Genomic DNA, 20,135 nt, shown 5'->3' with positions numbered 1-20,135 from the left:
ACTTTACCTCCCAATGCAGGTGAGGGTTCAGGTTTTGATTCCTTGTTGGGAAGCCACGATATTTCTTAGATGGGACCAAGAAACCCAACCACAGAAACAGAACGAATGTTGTAGCAAAATTCAATAAAGACTTTAAAAGGATTTTTGTTGTTGTTCATCACTAAGTCATGTCCGACTCTCTGCGACCCCATGAACTGCAGCATGCCAGGCTTTCCTGTCCATCACTATCTCCTGGAGTTTGCTCAAACTCATGTCCTTTGAGTCAGTGATACCATCCAACCATCTCATCTTCTGTCGCCCCCTTTTCCTCTTGCCCTCAATCTTTCCCAGCATCAGGGTCTTCTCCAATGAGTTGGCTCTTCACATCAGGTGGCCAAAGTACTGAAGCTTCATTCAGCACCAGGCCTTCCAAAGAATATTCAGAGTTGATCTCTATAGAATTGACTGGTTGGATCTCCTTGTAGTCCAAGGGACTCTCGAGAGTCTTCTCCAACACTACAGTTCAAAAGCATCAATTCTTCACTGCTCAGCCTTCTTTATGGTCCAACTCTCACATCCATACATGACTACTGGAAAAATCTTGAAATAAAAATCTCTTGACTCATGCCTATTAGGGTTTTTGCTCACTTCTTAGATGAGGTAGACTTATTATGAGAAATGAGAGATTGATGAAAGGCCAGGGTGTTGAGGTCCTTTAATGGACCGGAACCTGGTGGTCCGGAGTCGACGATGAGAAAGTGAAAGAAGGAGAGAGGCTAATATTTCCTGGGTTACATAGCCGGCTTTCATGTTCCAGGAAATCAGCCAGAAATAGAGAGAGAGAGAGAGAGAGAGAGAGAAATAAAGAAAGACACGGGAACCCAAGCGCTGATGGAGCAGAGGTGTTTTAATCAACATGGTGTGGGCATATATACTGTCTTACAAGGTAGTTATTCTCAGATAAAGATTAAAATTCCAGACGTACAAAACATAGACAATCCATATTAAATAGATACAGAGTTGTAAACAATCACTTTTACCATATGGTTCACAAGAAGGAAGAGGGTACTTATCACCATGAAAAACTAAGGAAGGAAATGCCTGGATTCCTCAGCCCGGGAGAGGTTTGCCTCTCCTCTTAATTCCTGAATATTCAGGAATTAATAAGGAACAGAGGATTCCTGACAGATCCAGAACAGCACACTGGAAGCCTCCTGTTAAATGCTTCCTGACACCAGGGGGCTTAGATTATCCACTGTTGTGTATTGCTCCACTCCCAGTTGGGTGTTGTGGAAAGAAAGGGGACAACATGTCATCATTTGCACTGTCCCTCAGGGAATTACTCCACTGGTGAAGAGTCTTCTGTTGAAGAGTCAAAATGATAAACCGAAAAGCAATATGCTTAGTTCCAAGTAACTGCTGGAGATGATCATGCCAGGGTACTTCATGGAGGAATGACATCTTAATTATTTTGGGGTGCAGCAGATCTTTTAGATTCACTTCACTTTTAAAAATAACGGTGCTGGGCTCACCCCTGTAACTTCTGTTTTTCCAATGACAGTTGAGATTTTGTTTCTGCATCCCTCATTTTGAGATCAACCCAACTTAACTCTCTTAAGGGAAGTATGTAGTAAATGAAAAGAACTAAGAAGTTTAGAGAAATGAAACCAACTTCTTTTAAATGACAACACATTTCTGAAAACCTTGTGAAAGGGTTGATTCGAGTTACCACAGGGTGATTTTTTTCAAGTGAATGTCACAGTGAAAGAACTTGTCTGCATTCATGGTTGTCATGGTGGGGTGTCTGACTTAGTTACTTCTGGTATGTAATGGTATACAGGTGTGCGTGGTTCTGGGTGTGACTCAAGAGCCCCAGCCAGAGCAAGGGCAGGAACTATGTGGTGTATGTCCTCTGCATTCTCCACCGCAGTGTCTCATAACTTTATCATCCCACAATCTCTTTTGATAAGCATAAAAATCTCATCTGCCCACCCAAATTGAGAAAGCCCCTTATAAACAAGGTGCCTTCTGTCCTTCCCCCCAACACTCAGTTAAGCATCACAGCTCTTTCAAAACCTGTCTGGCCAAGAAGATTTAGTCAGACTTTTAAATATGTTTATTAAAACAACAGATAATTTTTTTTGCTGTCCTAGATTTTGATAACCCCCCTTTCTTCCCTTCTTCCTGATCCCCATCCCCTTTGAAAATTTCTTCTCTATCTTTATTAATTAAATGGTAGTGTGTCTTTAGTGTTTAGAAAGTTGATACATTAATAGAAGAATTTAGGACCTTGGATTACTAGAGTTCAGTATTTGTGTCTAATCAACAGAATGATCAGTGTCCAAATATGTCATCTTATAAAATTAAACCAATGTAGGAGTGAAAAACAGAATTTCATAGGTAGAAACTACCATTTTAGGTTTCTTTATTTAGAACTTCCTTTATTAAATCCTCAGTTTCTTAGTGTCTGTATTCCAAACTTTTTAAGATAAAAGTTGGCAGTAGCTCTCTTCAAGTCACCAGTTTTACCCTTAACATCTGGCTTCATTACTCAAACACATTGTTTAAATCTGATTAAGTAATAGACTTTTTTTTTAAAAAAGGATTCATACAATTTTTTGACTCCTGAAGAAATCACGGAGATTTATAGCACAGGTGTAAACCCGAACAGTTCACAAAAAATTTAGAATTCAAGCAACAAATAAGATGGGAATGGTATTCACTTACCACAAAAAAAAAAAAAAAACCTTTCAAGTATGCCTCACGAATTTTTCAATTTAATCTAAAGGAGACTGGGTTATGTTTTCATCCTTGTAAAATTTACATATAGCAAAATGCACAGATCTGAAATGTACAATTTAATGAGATCAGATTACTGTTTTTATGCATGTACCTATGCTCCTGTCATTCCAGAAAGTTCCTTCATGTCCCTTTCTAATCACTTCTCACCACAGTACACAACCAGTGTTCTGACTCCTTTCACATAGATTACACTTAATTTGTTTTTGAATTTTATATAAATGAACCACATAAACTATTGCTTGTGAGATTCATCACCTTGTTACATGTATCTGTAGCTTATTCCTCTTTATTGCTCAACAGTAATTTACCATGATTTATTTGCCTATTCTGTTGACTGGCATTTGGATTGTCTCCAGTTTGGGCTAGTGTGGATAAAGCTACTATGAACTTATTGTGTAAGTCATTCCGTAGACATGTGCTTTCCTTTGTTTTGGAAATAGAATTGTTGGAATGCAGCATAGGAGCATTTTTAACTTTATAAGGAGCAAACAGTTTTCTGAAGTGGTGGTACTATTTACACTCCCATCAGCCATCTATGAACGTTTCACTTCCTACTTTTCACAATATACATGTAAATCAGAGAGGCTGCTATTTACTTTTGAATGTCACTTCCTTTCAGTGACTTTAATAGAATATTTTTGGTATTGTTAAAACTCAAGCATGTGGGGATCCAAATTCTGGATACTTCTTGCCCAGTTTCTAATATACATGCTAAACACAGACAAATACAAATGTTTCATACAATCAAAAATATAGAATCATCTCACTTTATGGAACAGATTTACTCCTGAAAAATTGTGTGTCAAGATAATTTTTTTATAAATCAAATCTCTTACTAAATAAGATTTTCTCTACTTCAATGTCTAGTTAAATCTTTTTTTCACACTGTCCTCTAATTCTCTAATTTCTTCATTCTCTATGTTTTAGTAGAGATTTAACACTTGTCAATGATGTCATTCTTTGAGGCCTTTGTCACTCACGATTTAGTTGCCTAACCTATTTATTTGCATGTATACATTTCATTTCCACAAACACAAGATGATACCTTTATGGAGGGAATGAACCATGTATCATACTTTAAAACATTTCTTTGAAAGCATGTGGTGCTGTGCTTTGCACAAAGGAGTTACTCAAAATTTCCCGCTTAGTTGATTATCTATTTTCGTTTTACATAACTGTTCTTTTACAACTCAGCTTAAGTAATGTAATTGTTTTAATTTTTCCATAATTTCCTCAATTTCCCATTTTTCCTGACAATGTAAGCTATGCCTGAAGTTAAGATTGTTGACCAACATCTGCTTCCCTTACCATATGCAGTGCGGTTTGAAATAAAAAGCACAACATAAGGAGGTTAGGATTCCATCTAGGGTTTCCCCCTAATTCTCCCTGGAGGTGTGGGTTGCCATTTACTGGTCTCTACTAAGTCCCCGATATACTTTGCAGTCCCTGGAGGCCGACATTCTTCCCAGCCCAGCTCAAAGATCATCTGGCTCCAAGTGTTTTCCTCCTCCCAACACAGAGGGCTGTTTGGTCCTTAATGAACCTACATTACCTTGTTCATGCCTCAGTTTTAGCACGGGGCACTGTGGGGTGGGATTTATTTGCACAAATGCTTGCCTGTCCACCACTGGACTGCTGCTGCTGCTGCTAAGTCGCTTCAGTTGTGTCCGACTCTGTGCGACCCCGTAGATGGCAGCCCATCAGGCTCCATCGTCCCTGGGATTCTCCAGGCAAGAACACTGGAGTGGGTTGCCATTTCTTTCTCCAATGCATGAAAGTGAAAAGTGAAAGTGAAGTTGCTCAGTCGTGTCCGATTCTTAGCGACCCCATGGACTGCATGCAGCCCACCAGGCTCCTCCGTCCATGGGATTTTCAAGGCAAGAGTACTGGAGTGGGGTACCATTGCCTTCTCCCCACTGGACTGCAGAGCTCCAGCAGGGATCATGCCTGGACTTTAGTCATCCCTGCTCTGCACATAGTTAAAGTCCTCCACAAATGTCTGATAAATAAATGCATGGATTAATGAATGAGCAAATGAGCATAACTCTTTAGGTATCCTGAACCTTTGTTTCTACTTAAATATATATATATATTTATATATATATTATATATATATATATTTATATATATATTATATATATATATTTATATATATATATTATATATATATATTTAATGTGCAAATCTCTGGAGAATTTTAGGCTAGCTTCCCTGGCTGTTCTGCACTCGCTTTCTTGCTTCTCCCACCCCTTTGGCCATTTTTTTTTTGAGGCTGCTCACTAGAGTGGTTTTAAGGAAGGCTGCTCTTGGCTTCTGTTCTGTTGCCTTGAGATAGAAGCAAACAGGAGACTTTGTTGTGAGGCACAAACCATCTCCATTCTTGGATATCCTCCACCTCTATCCTGAACTCAGCTCAGGGATGGGACAAGGGACCATGACTCTCACAGTGTATCTGGGTTCAAATTCTCCTTCCTTTCCTAGCCAGGAGGCATTTATTGGGGTTGAGATGGTAAGGATGAGAAATGGGGTGGAGGTCCAGCCATATTACACTTTTTTTCAAATCTTTTCTTATACCAATGTCAAAGCTACTGAATGTAGAAGCTAAGAATGGTGTAATTATCTTTAATTCTGGTTTATTGTGCCATTCTGGGAAGAACAGCACCCCAAAATTGTGGTAATGAGGAAGAAGAAAAGAACACCCTGATACCTGGTTGAAGCTTCATTCTTCTATTTTCCCATTTCAGCTATGCAGATACTGTGTCTTCCTTTTTCCTCTGCTTTCCTGAACTCAGCTGTGGGGTCTGGAAACAGTGCCCTAACTTTTCTAGACTGACCTGAAAGACTAAGTTTTATGGGGAAATCTCAGGCAAAACGAAAGAGGCAGACTGGTGGGGAAAATCTAGGCAAGGAAAGTCTCAGCTCAATAGACTAAGAACTAAATGAGTAAATTAAAGTATAATTGGGAAGGATAAACCATACATCAAGATAAAGGGACTAAAGACTGATCATGAAAAACTGAGTGGGGTCAGTTCCAATCAGAGCAGAAACAGCTGAATTACTTGTAAATCCTACACTTGGACTCTAGTCTTTTGCTATTTTTACCATTTAAAGGCAAAGATGCAGAATATAGGGTGAAGGGGGATACTTTTGTAAGAGTAAAAAAAAAAAAAAAAAAAAAGCTGTTAAAAGCCAGGTACTAGTTTAACAAATGCTTTAAAGATAACTTTTAAAAATAATCAAAAAAACAACAACGCTGTATCATGAACATATTTTGGCATAAAATAAAACTAAAATACAAAACTGCAAATTGGTTTTTCTTTTTGATTAAATCACAAGCTCTTGGATGGAAGCAGAGTTAAAATAATCCTGTCACTTCTACTTTGCCCTGTGTCCAGATCTTAACAAGCAATTTGGAAGACAATTTTCAGCAGTATATAAACTTCAAGGGGCTATGCTAAGAGAACAATTCTACTGAAGGTGATAAATACCCTCTAAAACTCTTAGGCTGTGGAGATACAGGGTAACCATTGGTAAACCTGCTAGACTCTGCACTCCCACTGCAAGGGGCACAAGTTCAAATCCTGCTCTGGGAACTAAGATCCACAGGTGATGTGGCCAAAAAAAAAAACAAACAACACACAAAAAAGAAACAAAACAACAACTACAAAACTCTTAGGTGGTTTTAAAAACACAAATATTATTATCAGAGTTGGAAGGGATTCTGTAACATTCTGTAACAATCTTTTGAAACATGATTTATTATGTTTCTATGATAACTGGAAAAGTATTAACTTTGCAATTATATACATTTTTTGCAATTTCTTTTCTATATTAAATAGAAACAATCTAGTTTAATGTAAGATCATATATTAATTTTTTTCACCATTCAAATATTCAGAAAACATACATCAGTTAAAAAGAGAGACACCTCTTAGCAATACTTTCATTTTGTATTGAATCCCTAGCTACCCCATGTGTTTACACTGTATACTCAGCTATCTGCCAGCTGTCACCACCCTCTCCTGGGACAAAATTGGATTACTGCTAGCTTTCAGTCTCTCCTTTTCTTCTCCCTTCCTTCCCACCCTCATCCTAGTCTGGGTCCCTTCTGCCCAGCTATGACAGGTATCCTGTATTTATCTGTCCCAGATCCACATAACATACAAAAAAAGGAAGGCAAAGGTCTAATTCTCTGTATGTGGTGAGGTAGCTGTGTGCTGTGGGAGGGGTTTTACAGAGATAAAGGATGCCCTGAGAAGTTGAAGTTTGGTGGCGATGTATATGGCTAACCACTAAAGACGCTTACTCCTTGGAAGAAAAGTTATGACCAACCTAGATAGCATATTGAAAAGCAGAGACATTACTTTGCCAACAAAAGTCTGTCTAGTCAAGGCTATGGTTTTTTCAGTGGGCATGTATGGATGTGAGAGTTGGACTGTGAAGAAGGCTAAGCGCCGAAGAATTGATGCTTTTGAACTGTGGTGTTGGAGAACACTCTTGAGAGTCCCTTGGACTGCAAGGAGATCCAACCAGTCCATTCTGAAGGAGATCAGCCTTGGGATTTCTTTGGAAGGAATGATGCTAAGGCTGCAACTCCAGTACTTTGGCCACCTCATGCGAAGAGTTGACTCATTGGAAAAGACTCTGATGCTGGGAGGGATTGAGGGCAGGAGGAGAAGGGGACGACAGAGGATGAGATGGCTGGATGGCATCGCTGACTTGATGGACGTGAGTCTGAGTGAACTCCGGGAGTTGGTGATGGACAGGGAGGCCTGGCGTGCTGCGATTCATGGGGTCGAAAAGAGTCGGACACCACTGAGCGACTGATCTGAGTCAGAACGTGTGCACTGACAAGTAAAGGTTCACAGAAAAAAAATCAGGCAGAATATTTGAAATCATGGCTGTTCTTGTCACCATATAGTATTTACTTCTCATTTACTGGGAAAAACATTGGAGGTAATGGGATTGCAGGAAATGCTTAAAAGAAGAGGGCTAGACACACTTGGTATGAAAAATCAGGGAAGAAACAACTCTAACTCCAAGTATGGAGTAGGCATGGGAAAAGCCAAGAGAATAAGTAAGGAATGTGTACATTTGGTAAAGTGCCTGATCAAATGTTTGCACAATTAACTAATTCTAAAGCTAAAATTTCATTGTTTTCATTGCTTTTGATTGGAGACACAGGATAACTATTAGTAAGGATTATTATTTAGCCATCCCATATTATGTCTAAACACTACACATATTACTTAATGTTACTTTAATTATTGCAAACCCCTGCTAGGTAGGAATCATCTACATTTTCCTATGAGGAAACCAAGGAATAATTTCCATACAGTTAACACTGCTATCAACAGCAAAACCTTAACTGTCTGACTCCAGGGTATGTGCTATTTCAGCTAATAGGACATAATCTGTTTCCTAAACCAATGAGACTGAGGAATTCCCAAATTTTCAAGAGACAGCTTAAAAACATTGAGAGCAGTAAAGACCATGACTTAAATCCCATTCAATCTTGAAACTTCAAAAATGGGAAGAAAATAATTTTTTAAAATTTCCATTTTTTTTAACGGCTGAGGTGTTAAAGGAAGGTATGGAGTGAAAGCCAAGTCATCAGTGGGAAAGGGCCCCAAGGAGAATGGATTTACACTGCAATCCAGATTCTGCCATCTTGGGCCCAGTATTCACCTCTGTAGGCCTCATTTCTTATAAATAACCTAGACTTTCAAGATCCTTTTATTAAAATTATTTTAATACTCATTTATAAACTCCTAACACCAACTTTAAACTAGAACCTTTTCAATTTTTTTAATTATCAAGGAGGTTAAGTAAGGAAGTATTTTAGATAATAGGGCAGGAAACAGAACCACTAATAAGGAGAGTGTCTCACTCAAGAGTGCCAGGAAATTGACAGATGATACTCAGCCTGGTGCCCTTGACTAATTCTTATGTACATGACTTGATTAATACTTGAAGAACATTGTAGTCTTCATTCCTGCCATTATTAAGGTAACTAACCAGTAATTTGGGGGGCTTCCCAGGTGGCAGGCACAGTGGTAAAGAATCCACCTGCTAATGCAGGAGACAAGAGTTTGATCCCTGGGTGGGAAAGATCCCCTGGAGTAGAAAATGGGAAACTGCTCCAGTATTCTTGCCTGGAAAATTCCACGGACAGAGGAGCCTGGCGGGCTGCAGTCCATGGGGTCGCAAAGAGTCTGACACGATTGAGCGACTTCGCACAACCTGTAATTACTCTTCAGATACGTCTCTAAAGGGTTATGAGATGGCCTTCTAGGTTATAGCGGAACCGCCTGGGTTCAAATACTATCTGCCAGGAGATTGTAGGGAAATTCCAGTATTAAGTGGAGACATTTTCAAGTGGAAAGAATCTAGTTTCTGTACCATACAATGTCTGGACCGATAATCCACGAGAAGCCCAGGGCAGGGGACATAGTAAATTTCAATAAACGTTAAACATGAAAGTTTAAAACTCTCAAAGGGATTAATGGACGTTCTGTTAGAACTGTGGTCAACAGTTTAGGGGCTCCCCTTTTAAGGCAAAAAGTCATTTCTACTTATATTTTCACAAGTTTAGATTTCGATGCATTGGATTTTACTGAAGCGTGAGCACGAACAGCTTGTGTTAAATACTTCAGATCAGATCAGATCAGATCAGTCGCTCAGTCGTGTCCGACACTTTGCGACCCCATGAATCGCAGGACGCCAGGCCTTCCTGTCCATCACCAACTCCCGGAGTTCACTCAGACTCACTCAGTTAAATACTTAGTAACGTGTTAATCATATCACATGTGAGGTTTTGATTTTATAAGGCCCTAAGTTAAGAAATAAAACGGAACAAGGACCGCCTGTCAGCACTGATTCTTCGGTTTTTATCTTGTCTTCAAGACGCACGTGTGTCAATTTAACGGGAAGGTGTTCTGATACGTTTTCCACTGAGAAAAGCACAGGTTTGCACTTGGAACCCGCACGCGAGTCATCAGCGCCCATGACGTAACTCCACCGCGGTCCGGCCTCTAAACCGTTTTCCGAACCTTCTCCGCGCGGCGGGATAAGGTTACAACGCCCGCGGTCATCCCAGCCTCCGCGAGTTCTGTGTGTGGCTATTAGAAACGTTTACTTTTGAATTTCCCTGAACTGCCGGGTGTGGGTGGTGGCACGGACCCGCCCCGGAAACCTCTGGGCCCCTTCCCGCCATCCGCTGGCCCTGCCCCGCCAGGGGGTCCCCGCGGGGTGGTGGGAAGGCCCAGCCAGCGCTGGGCCCCCGGCCGCGGCGTGAGCAGTCCCTGTTGCCCCTCCCTGCCGCCCTCGGCCCTTTCCCCAGCCACGCCCAGCCAGGCGCGCGGAGCCGACGGTTGCCTGAGGGCCCGATTTTGAATTTACAGGCCCGGCCCCCGAGCTGCGGGCTCCTCGTTGGCCCCCGACGGTCACGTGGCGATGCCGGAGCACGCCGGCCATCTTGGGGAGGGAGCGCGGCGCCGCCGCCCGCGCCACCTCCGCCCCCCGCGGCTCGCAGCCAGCCCGCCCCTCCGCCCTCCTCCCCCCGCCCGCGGCTCTGCGCCGCCTGAGAGGAAACAAAGTGCTGCGGGCGGGAGACTCGGCGGTGGCGGCGGCGCGCGGACTCTGCTCGGCCCTTTCGGGCACCCTCGCCTCGTATTTCCCGACCGTTTGTGTGTGTGTGCGCGCGTGTGTGTCTGTGCCTGTTTTTTTTTTTTTACAAAGGGCGTTTTATGTTTGATTGATTCGCGGTCTTCCCCCTTTGCCCTTTGTGTTGTAACCCGTCTCCCGCCACCCCCGAGTCCTCCGTCTTTCCTCCCCACGGCGGCCTCTCCTCGAGCGCGGGTCGCCGGTTCGTGCCTTCTTTCCCGCTTCGCCTTCTGCAGCCCCCTCCGTGTCCCGGCGCTGCCCGCGGCCTCCGCGCTCCGCTCTCCCCGCCGATCGCCATGGCGACAGCGACCCCCGTGCCGCCGCGGAGCGGCAGTCGCGCCGGCGGCCCCGCCACGCCGCTGAGCCCCACGCGGCTGTCGCGACTCCAAGAGAAGGAGGAGCTGCGCGAGCTCAACGATCGACTGGCCGTGTACATCGACAAGGTGCGCAGCCTGGAGACGGAGAACAGCGCGCTGCAGCTGCAGGTGACGGAGCGTGAGGAGGTGCGCGGCCGCGAGCTCACCGGCCTCAAGGCGCTCTACGAGACCGAGCTGGCCGACGCGCGACGCGCGCTCGACGACACGGCCCGCGAGCGCGCGAAGCTGCAGATCGAGCTGGGCAAGTTCAAGGCCGAGCACGACCAGCTGCTCCTCAAGTGAGTGCTTGCCTGGCGGCCGCTGTACCTCACACACGGACCGGGGGCTGCCGCTCGGGCGGGAGGCGAGGGACGGAGTGCCCACGCCCTTCGGAACGGGCAGGGTCTCGGTCTCCAAGAAGAAAGAATCTAGTGTTTTTCATTCTGGGCAAAAGCGCAGAGCCCTCAAGCAATAGTGATAGTGGGACGGGGATGCACATTTCCCGATCTTGGATTCCTAGTAGGACCTGGCGAAGTGCGTGCGTGGGCCCGCCAACGACGAGCGCCCGGCTTAGGGATTCGGACCGTAAGATCCATAACCTTTTCCGCCCCGGGACTCTGCGGGCGCCAGGTGCGGAGAGGTGGCGTCAGGGCGCGCGCTTAAATGCGCGCCCCGGTTTCCGGCCAGGCCGGAGACAAAGCGTCTGGTGGGTTTGCGGTGCAGGAATGGCTGTCTGGGGAGATCCCGCTGCCCGCTTGGAGAATGAATGAGCTCTGCGCGGGCCGAGAGAGAGGAAGGGGAGGGACCTGCCTCCGGCGTCTCCCGGGGGTGGGACCCGCTTTGGCGCGCTTAGTCTTGGCCCTGTGACATTTTGCGCTCGTTCTGCGCCTGCCTTGCGCACGGAGGGAGGGGAGGAGTCTGAACCGCGCGCCACTCTCTGCTCCTGGCAAGTTGGGTTTTTCAAGCTGGTTAGCTTTGGGGAAAGGTGTCCTTTCTGTGGAGACAGAAGCGGGTCCTTGGATGCTTTGCACAGAACTTTGCAAGCTGAGTTTTTGTCTGTGTGGCTACTGCTCTCCGATCGCCGGACCACCTACCCGCCCCCCGGCAACAGTCCTCTCGCCTAACTTTTGCATCGCCAAGAAATAGTCACTTGATTTTTCGAATGTAAGATAGACCTAGCACAGTCCCCTCAACTGTCGTGTTGACAGGCCAGAGCAGGTGAAAGGGGTGTTGTATAAATGTGGAGAGTTGTGGTGAAGGAGTTTGTAGTTGTTGCTGTTTAATCGCTAACTCGTGTCGGACTCTTCTGCGAGCCGGTGGACTGTAGCCCGTCGGGCTCCTCTGTCCATGGGATTTCCCAGGGGCAAGAATACTGGAGTGGGTTGCTGTTTCCTTCTCCAGGGGATCTTCTCAATCCAGGGATCGAACGAAGGAAAGCTTGTAATTAATTCTCGTAAGAGAGTGTGAATTATCAGTCCAGGGCACAAAGATAAACTTTGCCGATCCTACCTTGCCTTTGTGAGGCAAAAAATAATGGCATAATTATCACCAGTAGGCAGTTAGTGTTGATGTCACGCTTTAGAGTATTGCTGTTTGCCACCAGAATTCCGGTGGTGTCCATCCCCTCTTGCCAATTGAAATTTCTGGAGATACCTGGTTCTGACTTTTACTTTGTGTTCCCCTGAGTGTCTTTCTGTCTCCATCCGTGTAAATATCCCTATCTGGGTCCCTGTGGTTTTGTATATGTGAATTTCAACCTCCCCTATGTTAGATATTTGAAAAACGGTTCAGAAAGAGTATGTACACTTGGTAAAACTAAAATCCTATATAGATTGGCTTATAGTGATAAATGATGTCTCCTGACTCTTTCCAGGAGACATATCACATTTAGCTCTTTTTGTTTTTATTTCTTTGAGTATTTAGTTCCACAAAATAAAATAATAAGCTGGGACTTCTGAGCAGTCCAGGGGTTAAGATCCTGCTGAATATGGCAGAATGCAGGGGGCACACATGGGTTCCATCCTTGGTGCGAGATGGTCTGGTAACTATTATCCCCGCTTGCCTCTTGGCCAAAAACAAACAAACAAACAAACAACTTGTATTTCTGTTTCCTGGATTTTTCAACCTTTGGAGTCAGCTTTTGAAATGGGTCAGTACTGTCACTGCTGTCCCCCTCTTCCTCCAAATTTGTTGTTACTGAATTTCTTATCTTGGATGCTATTGCTTATGTGATTCACCAGTATCATATGTACCACTAAGAAAAAAGAAATTTCAGGGCCAAATATGTAGGATATATCCTGTTGTACCCATCCTGGTTTCAGGGATGTTAACTGTGACACAGATCAAGTATCTGTTATGTGCCAGTCACTGTTTTATGTGGAGGATACAGGGATTAAAAAAAAAAAAGTTACTGCTCTTATGTTAATATAGGGGAGATACTCAGCAAGTAAGTAAGAATCGTGTTTCATATAATCTGAAACATTTTTGGTGCTTTTATTATCTTTCCAGAAGGCATCCACTTGGAAGGTTTTTTTTACATAGTAACAAGACTGCCACCTGGCTGACTGTAGTGGTAGAAGGCTCTGCATGGATTGTAAAATGCATGCTGGTTTCAGCAAGATGAGAAAGTGAAGAATATGTGTATTATTATTAGAATCAATGAAATCAGTGTATGTGATATAATGCTAGGGTAACAGATACTCGGTTCAGTTCAGTTCAGTCGCTCAATCGTGTCCAACTCTTTGCGACCCCATGAATTGCAGCACGCCAGGCCTCCCTGTCCATCACCAACTCCCAGAGTTCACTCAAACTCACGTCCATCAAGTCGGTGATGCCATCCAGCCATCTCATCCTCTGTCATCCCCTTCTCCTCCTGCCCCAATCCCTTCCAGCATCAGAGTATTTTCCAATGAGTCAACTCTTCGCATGAGGTGGCCAAACAGATACTGCTGCTGCTGCTGCTAAGTCGCTTTAGTCGTGTCCGACTCTGTGCGACCCCATAGACAGCAGCCTGGGATTCTCCAGGCAAGAACACTGGAGTGGGTTGCCATTTCTTTCTCCAATGCAAGAAAGTGAAAAGTGAAAGTGAAGTCGCTCAGTCGTGTCCGACTCCTAGCGACCTCATGGACTGCAGCCCACCAGGCCCCTCTGTCCATGGGATTTTCCAAGCAAGAGTACTGGAGTAGGGTGCCATTGCCTTCTCCGCTGAGGACTTGACAACTGAAAACAATATTTTAGATGTCTACTGGGATTTGGTAGAAAAATTGCTTGATATATATCTAATGTATATTTATATATGTAGAGCCTGTGCATATATTTCTGTTGTCAGAGTCAGATATATTTTCTTTTTTAGTAAGTATCAACTCCTCAAAACATGCCACATTTTACGTTGATATTTCAATCCTTTCTTTTGTTCTTAAATAGCCTTCCATCTTTCTTGCTGATTAAAGAGAAATTTTCGTTTAGCGTATCTTCAGATGTTTTGAAGATACCTAGTTATGATATCTGGAGAAGGCAATGGCACCCCACTCTAGTACTCTTGCCTGGAAAATCCCATGGATGGAGGAGCCTGGTAGGCTGCAGTCCATGGGGTTGCTAAGAGTCAGACACGACTGAGCGACTTGACTTTCACTTTTCACTTTCATGCATTGGAGAAGGAAATGGCAACCCACTCCAGTATTCTTGCCTGGAAAATCCCAGGGATGGGGGAGCCTGGTGTGCTGCCGTCTCTGGGGTCTCACAGAGTCGGACACAACTGAAGCGACTTAGCAGCAGCAGCAGCAGCAGCAGTTATAATATCTATTATGCGAGGCTACTTTCTTTCCTTAAGTTCCCTGCTCCTAAGACATGGTGTGCAACTAACAGACTAATATACCTGATTTAGATCCAGTTTCCTCCTGTGTCACATATTTTTGGTTCCTTGGTTCCTTCGTTCATTTTGTTGGGAGAAGCTTTAAGTTACTTATTCAGAAAAGATGGCAAGAGTTAAACTTTCCAAGTCTTGTATGTCCGAAAATAACTAATTTTTGTCTCATGCGTGATTGATAGTTGGGCTAGCTATAAAATTGCACTTCAGAATTTTTCCTCACAGCTTGGAAGGTGTCGTATTGACCCACTGTCTTCTAGCACCCAGTTGTTACTGTCTATCTAATGCCAGTCACAGTATTATTATTATTTTTTTTTTTTGGTAATTGCTTTTGATTTTCTTTTCCTCTCTGAAAGCTTTGGGATTTTCTTTTATTCTGGTTTTCTGGGATTGCATGGTGATAGGTCTTAGATATGGATATCCTCTTATGCATTGTAGTTGTTATGCATCTTTTCTATTTCAAGCCTTGATCTTTATTTAGCTCTGGGACCTTTATTGCATATTTTTTTTGAGTTCTATTTTCTTAGTTCTCTCTTGTTAAAATGTTGAAGTCTTGGGTATCTTGTTTTCTCATAATCATTTTTTTGTTCTGGAGATCACTTTGCTTTTCTCCAGCTCGGTAGTGACATTTTACAGGCAGAGTCATACTTTTAATTCCAAGAAATCTTTATACAGATATTTCTCTTTATTCAACTTGTATCTGTTTAAGGATGCATTATTTTCTTTAATCTGTCTGAGGGTAATATTTAGTTTTCTTTTTAAAATTCTCTTCTGCTCATTGGATTATCTGTTTTTTTCCCTGGTTACTTGTTCTTTTGTTTCGGTTTGTTTTTTTTTTTTTCCCTACTAATTTTTGTCAATTACTGATCCTTGGTAGTCTACATTTTCAAGTGAAGGACTAGGTAATGCTTGAAAATAAATGTTGGATTGTTTAGGTAGCTCCTTCCTACTTTTCTGAGTGAAAGAGCAAACTAGGACTTCTTTATATATGAATGGAATGTACTCTTGGCCCACTTGTTGGAAAGCCCGCATTTATGTTAAGGGGTGCCCAAGAGGGTGAGGTGCAAAGCTGTTTCATGGGTTAATCCATCATTTTAATTCTGCTTCACTTTCTCTTGTAGCCTTTGTGTGCATGATCTGTGCTAGGTACATTTATCTACATTTCATCTACTAGAAATTTGTTGAAATGTTTGCTAATGAGCCCTTTTCTGTTCACTTTGATCCTGTGGGTTTATTTGTTGTTAACTGCTTTTTTGGTCAAGAGTATAGTGGGGAGATCAATGCATGGAAGTCTTGGAAATCATTTAATTTTGAGCAATGTAATTGAAGTATAATTTGTAGGATGACAAAGAAGTAATGTTTTACTATCTGGGTCCATTGAGCTCTTTTATTTATGAATAATTTTCTCTAACTTATTTGGAGTCAAAGTCTTTGTAATTAGTCTTAGCATTTGGGTGTATTTAGGTTAGGAAAACAAGTCTTAAGAGAATTATACATTCAAAAATTACTTAGTTCCTTTTTGATTTTTAGCATTCTTTGTTTTAATCTCACCTCTCCATGTGTGGGTCCCCAACCAGGGATGAACCCATGTGCCCTGCAGTGGAAACATGGAGTCTTGACCACTGGACTGCCAAGGAAGTCCAAAGACAGAAGAATTCTTGGAGAGGCTTGTCCTGTTAGAAAGAATTTGACAACAGTTTCTGTGCAGGTGGTCTCTTGCATGGAAACTGATCTCAGATCTAAGATACAGCTACTTTGATTCACTCCAAGAATCCCTTGGACTGCAAAGAGATCCAACCAGTCCATCTTAAAGGAAATCAGTCCTGAATATTCATTGGAAGGAGTGATTGGCCATCTGATGTGAAGAACTGATTCATTGGAAAAGACCCTGATGCTGGGAAAGATTGAAGGCGGGAGGAGAAGGGAACGACAAGAGGATAAGATGGTTGGATGGCATCACTGACACGATGGACATGAGTTTGATTAGGCTCCGGGAGTTGGTGATGGACAGGGGAGCCTGGCATGCTGCAGTCCATGGGGTTGCAAAGAGTCAGACACGACTGAGCTACCAAACTGAACTTAAAGCCTAATTATTTAGTATGTTTCATTGGAAGGTTTTTGGGGAACACTTGCAAAAAATGATGCATACCATCAATCAACACTTTAAACAAAAAGTAAAAAATGGATTTAATTGAGAATTTCAGTATTAGCTAATTATGCAGAAAAACTAAATATAAGAGATAATAATGTTGAATGATTGTTTAGTAACTAATTACATGGATACATACCTTTTTTTCCTTCAGTGGTATAAGTCCACAGTCTTTCATGTAAAACTCACATGGCCACATGTGTTTGGAATTAAAAGCAATTCCAAATGTAAGAAGGTAATAGGCATGTACTGTATATGACACCCCCAGTGGGGTCTGGGGTAGCACTCTATGAAATAGATATTTCTGCAAGGAAAGATATTAATAGTCACAGTAAGTGGAGAAAAATGTCTAAAAATAGCCTCATATCCATTCAGGTCAAATTTTGTCACCAAATGAATTAATGAAAACGTAAGTAAGCGTTAGAGCTCTGGACTTATGTATAGGAAAGGAATGATTTATGTTTTTTAATTGACTGCTTAGTAACTTCACTTGGCTTATCAGGTTCTAGAAGTTGTACTCTGTTCGTCAAACACAAATTTGATTGATTGATTCGTAGTAGATATTCAAACTTGATGCAAAATTAACTCTATAGTGATCTTCTCTTTTTTGAGAATTATGAATAATTAGGAAAGTGGAAATGCGAGCTCAGTTCAGTCGCTCAGTCATATCCGAGTCTTTGCGACCCCATGAATCGCAGCACGCCAGGCCTCCCTGTCCATCACCAACTCCTGGAGTTTACCCAGACTCATGTCCATTGAGTCGGTGATGCCACCTAACCATCTCATCCTCTGTCATCCCCTTTTCCTGCCTTCGGTCTTTCCCAACATCAGGGTCTTTTCAAATGAGTCAGCTCGTCACATCATGTGGCCAAAATATTGGAGTTTCAGCTTCAACATCAGTCCTTCCAATGAACACCGAGGACTGATTTCCTTTAGGATGGACTGGTTGGATCTCCTTGCAGTCCAGGGGACTCTCAAGAGTTTTCCAACACCACAGTTCAAAAGCATCAATTCTTCTGCGCTCAGCTTTCTCACTAGAATGTAACTAATACAATGGATGCTGTAGGATTGTTTGAGATGCTGAGCAAGTCAACTTACATTTCTTCATTTAAAAAAAAAATTTTTAAAGGATATCCCAGGAAACTTAGTTTAGTATATTATAGATATTAGGCTTCAAAGCCAGCGTTTTTTCATATTAATCTTTGAGGTACTGGACAAATGTTTTGTTAAAGTGGAATTTCATATCTTTTCAAAAGTTGGTGCTAAGATTTTTAAATATAATTTTGTGAAAAGAATGTCTTTTCTCCAAACAGAATAAAGTTTAATGTTGGTTGTATTTTTTCATGCTGCATATGCATCTGAAGATATGTAGGCTTTCTACTTCCATCCCCAAGCAAATTTTGAGTGGGATAGGTTTCAGGTTGAGGGGATCAAGCCTACATAGTATATTCCTTCAGGAAAATGACATTCCTCTGACTTTTGCTTTGTCAGTACATTAGTAAGGAAACTTCTGTTGGAAATTTTGGATTTGTGTGTTTTCATTAAAAATTGTGTACAGGTGCTGATGTGCTACTAACAAGTATGTTTGGGACACTTGTCAATCATGTGTCTCATGGTAGCCTGAGATATAGTAGGACTTCTTACTTTTTGTGATTTGGGACAGGTAACTTCAGTTCTTTGAACCTTCATTTCCTCATCTGAATAATTGGGATAAGATGTAAGTAGTCGTTTTCTGAATCTCAGGAAGAATGAAGAAACTCAGACCTTTTTCTAGTATTTCACTTACTTGTCTTATATTAATGGGTGGGTTTTTAGCAGGATTGGCAATTTGAAGAAATTAGGAAGCATACTGAAATGCAATGTAAATCACATAAGCTATTTATTTTTCTCTTACTTTCCTCAGGGGAAAAGGAACTTACTGTATATTGGACTTACTGTATATATTCATTCTGTTGACTTTATACATATTTTGGTCACAGAGAATAAAATTTAGGTGCATAGACTAAACAATCCTGCAGGTTGTTTTAATATTCATATTTTCTAGTTTTCAAATCTAAAATAATAAATGCTAATCTGCTCCAGGGACTTTTCTTTGTATGTAGTATAGCTAATTGAAAAAAAAAACTCCAAAAACCTTGATCTCATGTATTACTTGGTCTTCTGTTTATGTCCTGATTCTGCCCTGGTAGAAACAAGTTGCCAGTAACTCCCTAGCCTTAATATGAGAGGTATATAACATCATGGTAAATATCACTTTAATTTTCAAGGGAAGAATGGGAAGGATTGCTGCCTAGAATTGGTATTAAAGTCTAGGCGACAGGTTCTAAGTAATGAAACCATCATGATGCTTCCTTCCCATGCTTTCAAAGGATGTTTGGTAAAGCAAGATAACTTTTGGAGTTGTTTATTTAAACTAGGAGGATGGACTAGGCATTCTTTTGGTGTACCCAGATTCAAGGAAGTAAACACACGGAATGAAAGATGAAGCTCTATAAAAACGTGCTCCGTGTTTTTCCCCTCCATACACTCCATATGCTTGTTCTTTTCATTTGTCCGGATGACGTCATCGCAGGTATTTTTGAATTAGGTATCATCACTGAAGATGTATTTCTTGCACGCACAGTGAGAATGAGCCCTAAGTATCAATTGTGTGACAGGACCCCCTTTAACTGAAGTTGCCAGTTATTTCTGGGGTCCAGTGTTTTCTAATCGGAGTTTTTAACTCTCTACCTCCCCCAGTATATCTTTCTGATAAAACGGTTTGTGCTTTGGCAGTTCTTGGGGAATTTATATATATATATATATATATATATATATATATATATATATAGCTACACAAAAATTATATGTACTCTATGGAAAATAAATTTTCCTGTTTATATCCATATAATTAACAAAAATGGGCTCATGATAAATATTGATGCGTAACCTTCTTTCATGCTACACTGCTTTGTGAACTTATTTACATGTCAGTACATGTGCTGTATCATCATTTTAAAGATACATCAACAGCCTTTAGGGTAGGATTAGTTTACTGTGACCAAAGATGTAGGTTTTGCAGTGGCTATATCTACCTAATTTCTGAGAGGTCATAGAGGGCCATGATTATCTTCTCACTTGCTGACAGTGTAAGATTTTTTTTCCTCCTGGTTAACTTAAAAATGGTTAAATGTTAACTAATTTATTGGTTAAATGTTAACCACTGCATAAAGTAATTACAACTTTGCCAATTTTTGATTCCGCTGACAGTATATGGGTGTACTTTTCGTGTTTCAGAGAATTTAGTTTCTGGGGGTTTCTTTTAGTTCTTGATCATTTT

At 41.9% G+C, this 20,135-nt stretch overlaps 1 protein-coding gene across 1 annotated transcript in view; it reads left to right on the top strand.

Annotated features, from left to right (window-relative positions):
- The first annotated feature begins 10,352 nt into the window (after nt 1-10,352).
- Nucleotides 10,353-20,135, top strand: part of LMNB1 (lamin B1) — a 53,012-nt gene continuing 43,229 nt past the window's right edge. Inside the window, exon 1 of the mRNA XM_055548748.1 lies at nt 10,353-11,101. Coding sequence (XP_055404723.1) covers nt 10,743-11,101 — 359 coding nt within the window. The 5' untranslated portion in view covers nt 10,353-10,742. The remainder of the gene's footprint in view (nt 11,102-20,135) is intronic.

Source organism: Bubalus kerabau, chromosome 1 (genome assembly GCF_029407905.1).
Source record: "Bubalus kerabau isolate K-KA32 ecotype Philippines breed swamp buffalo chromosome 1, PCC_UOA_SB_1v2, whole genome shotgun sequence".
NCBI lineage: Eukaryota > Metazoa > Chordata > Mammalia > Artiodactyla > Bovidae > Bubalus > Bubalus kerabau.
Note: the sequence above shows the minus strand (reverse complement) of the source record. Positions and strands in the feature narration are given on the sequence as shown.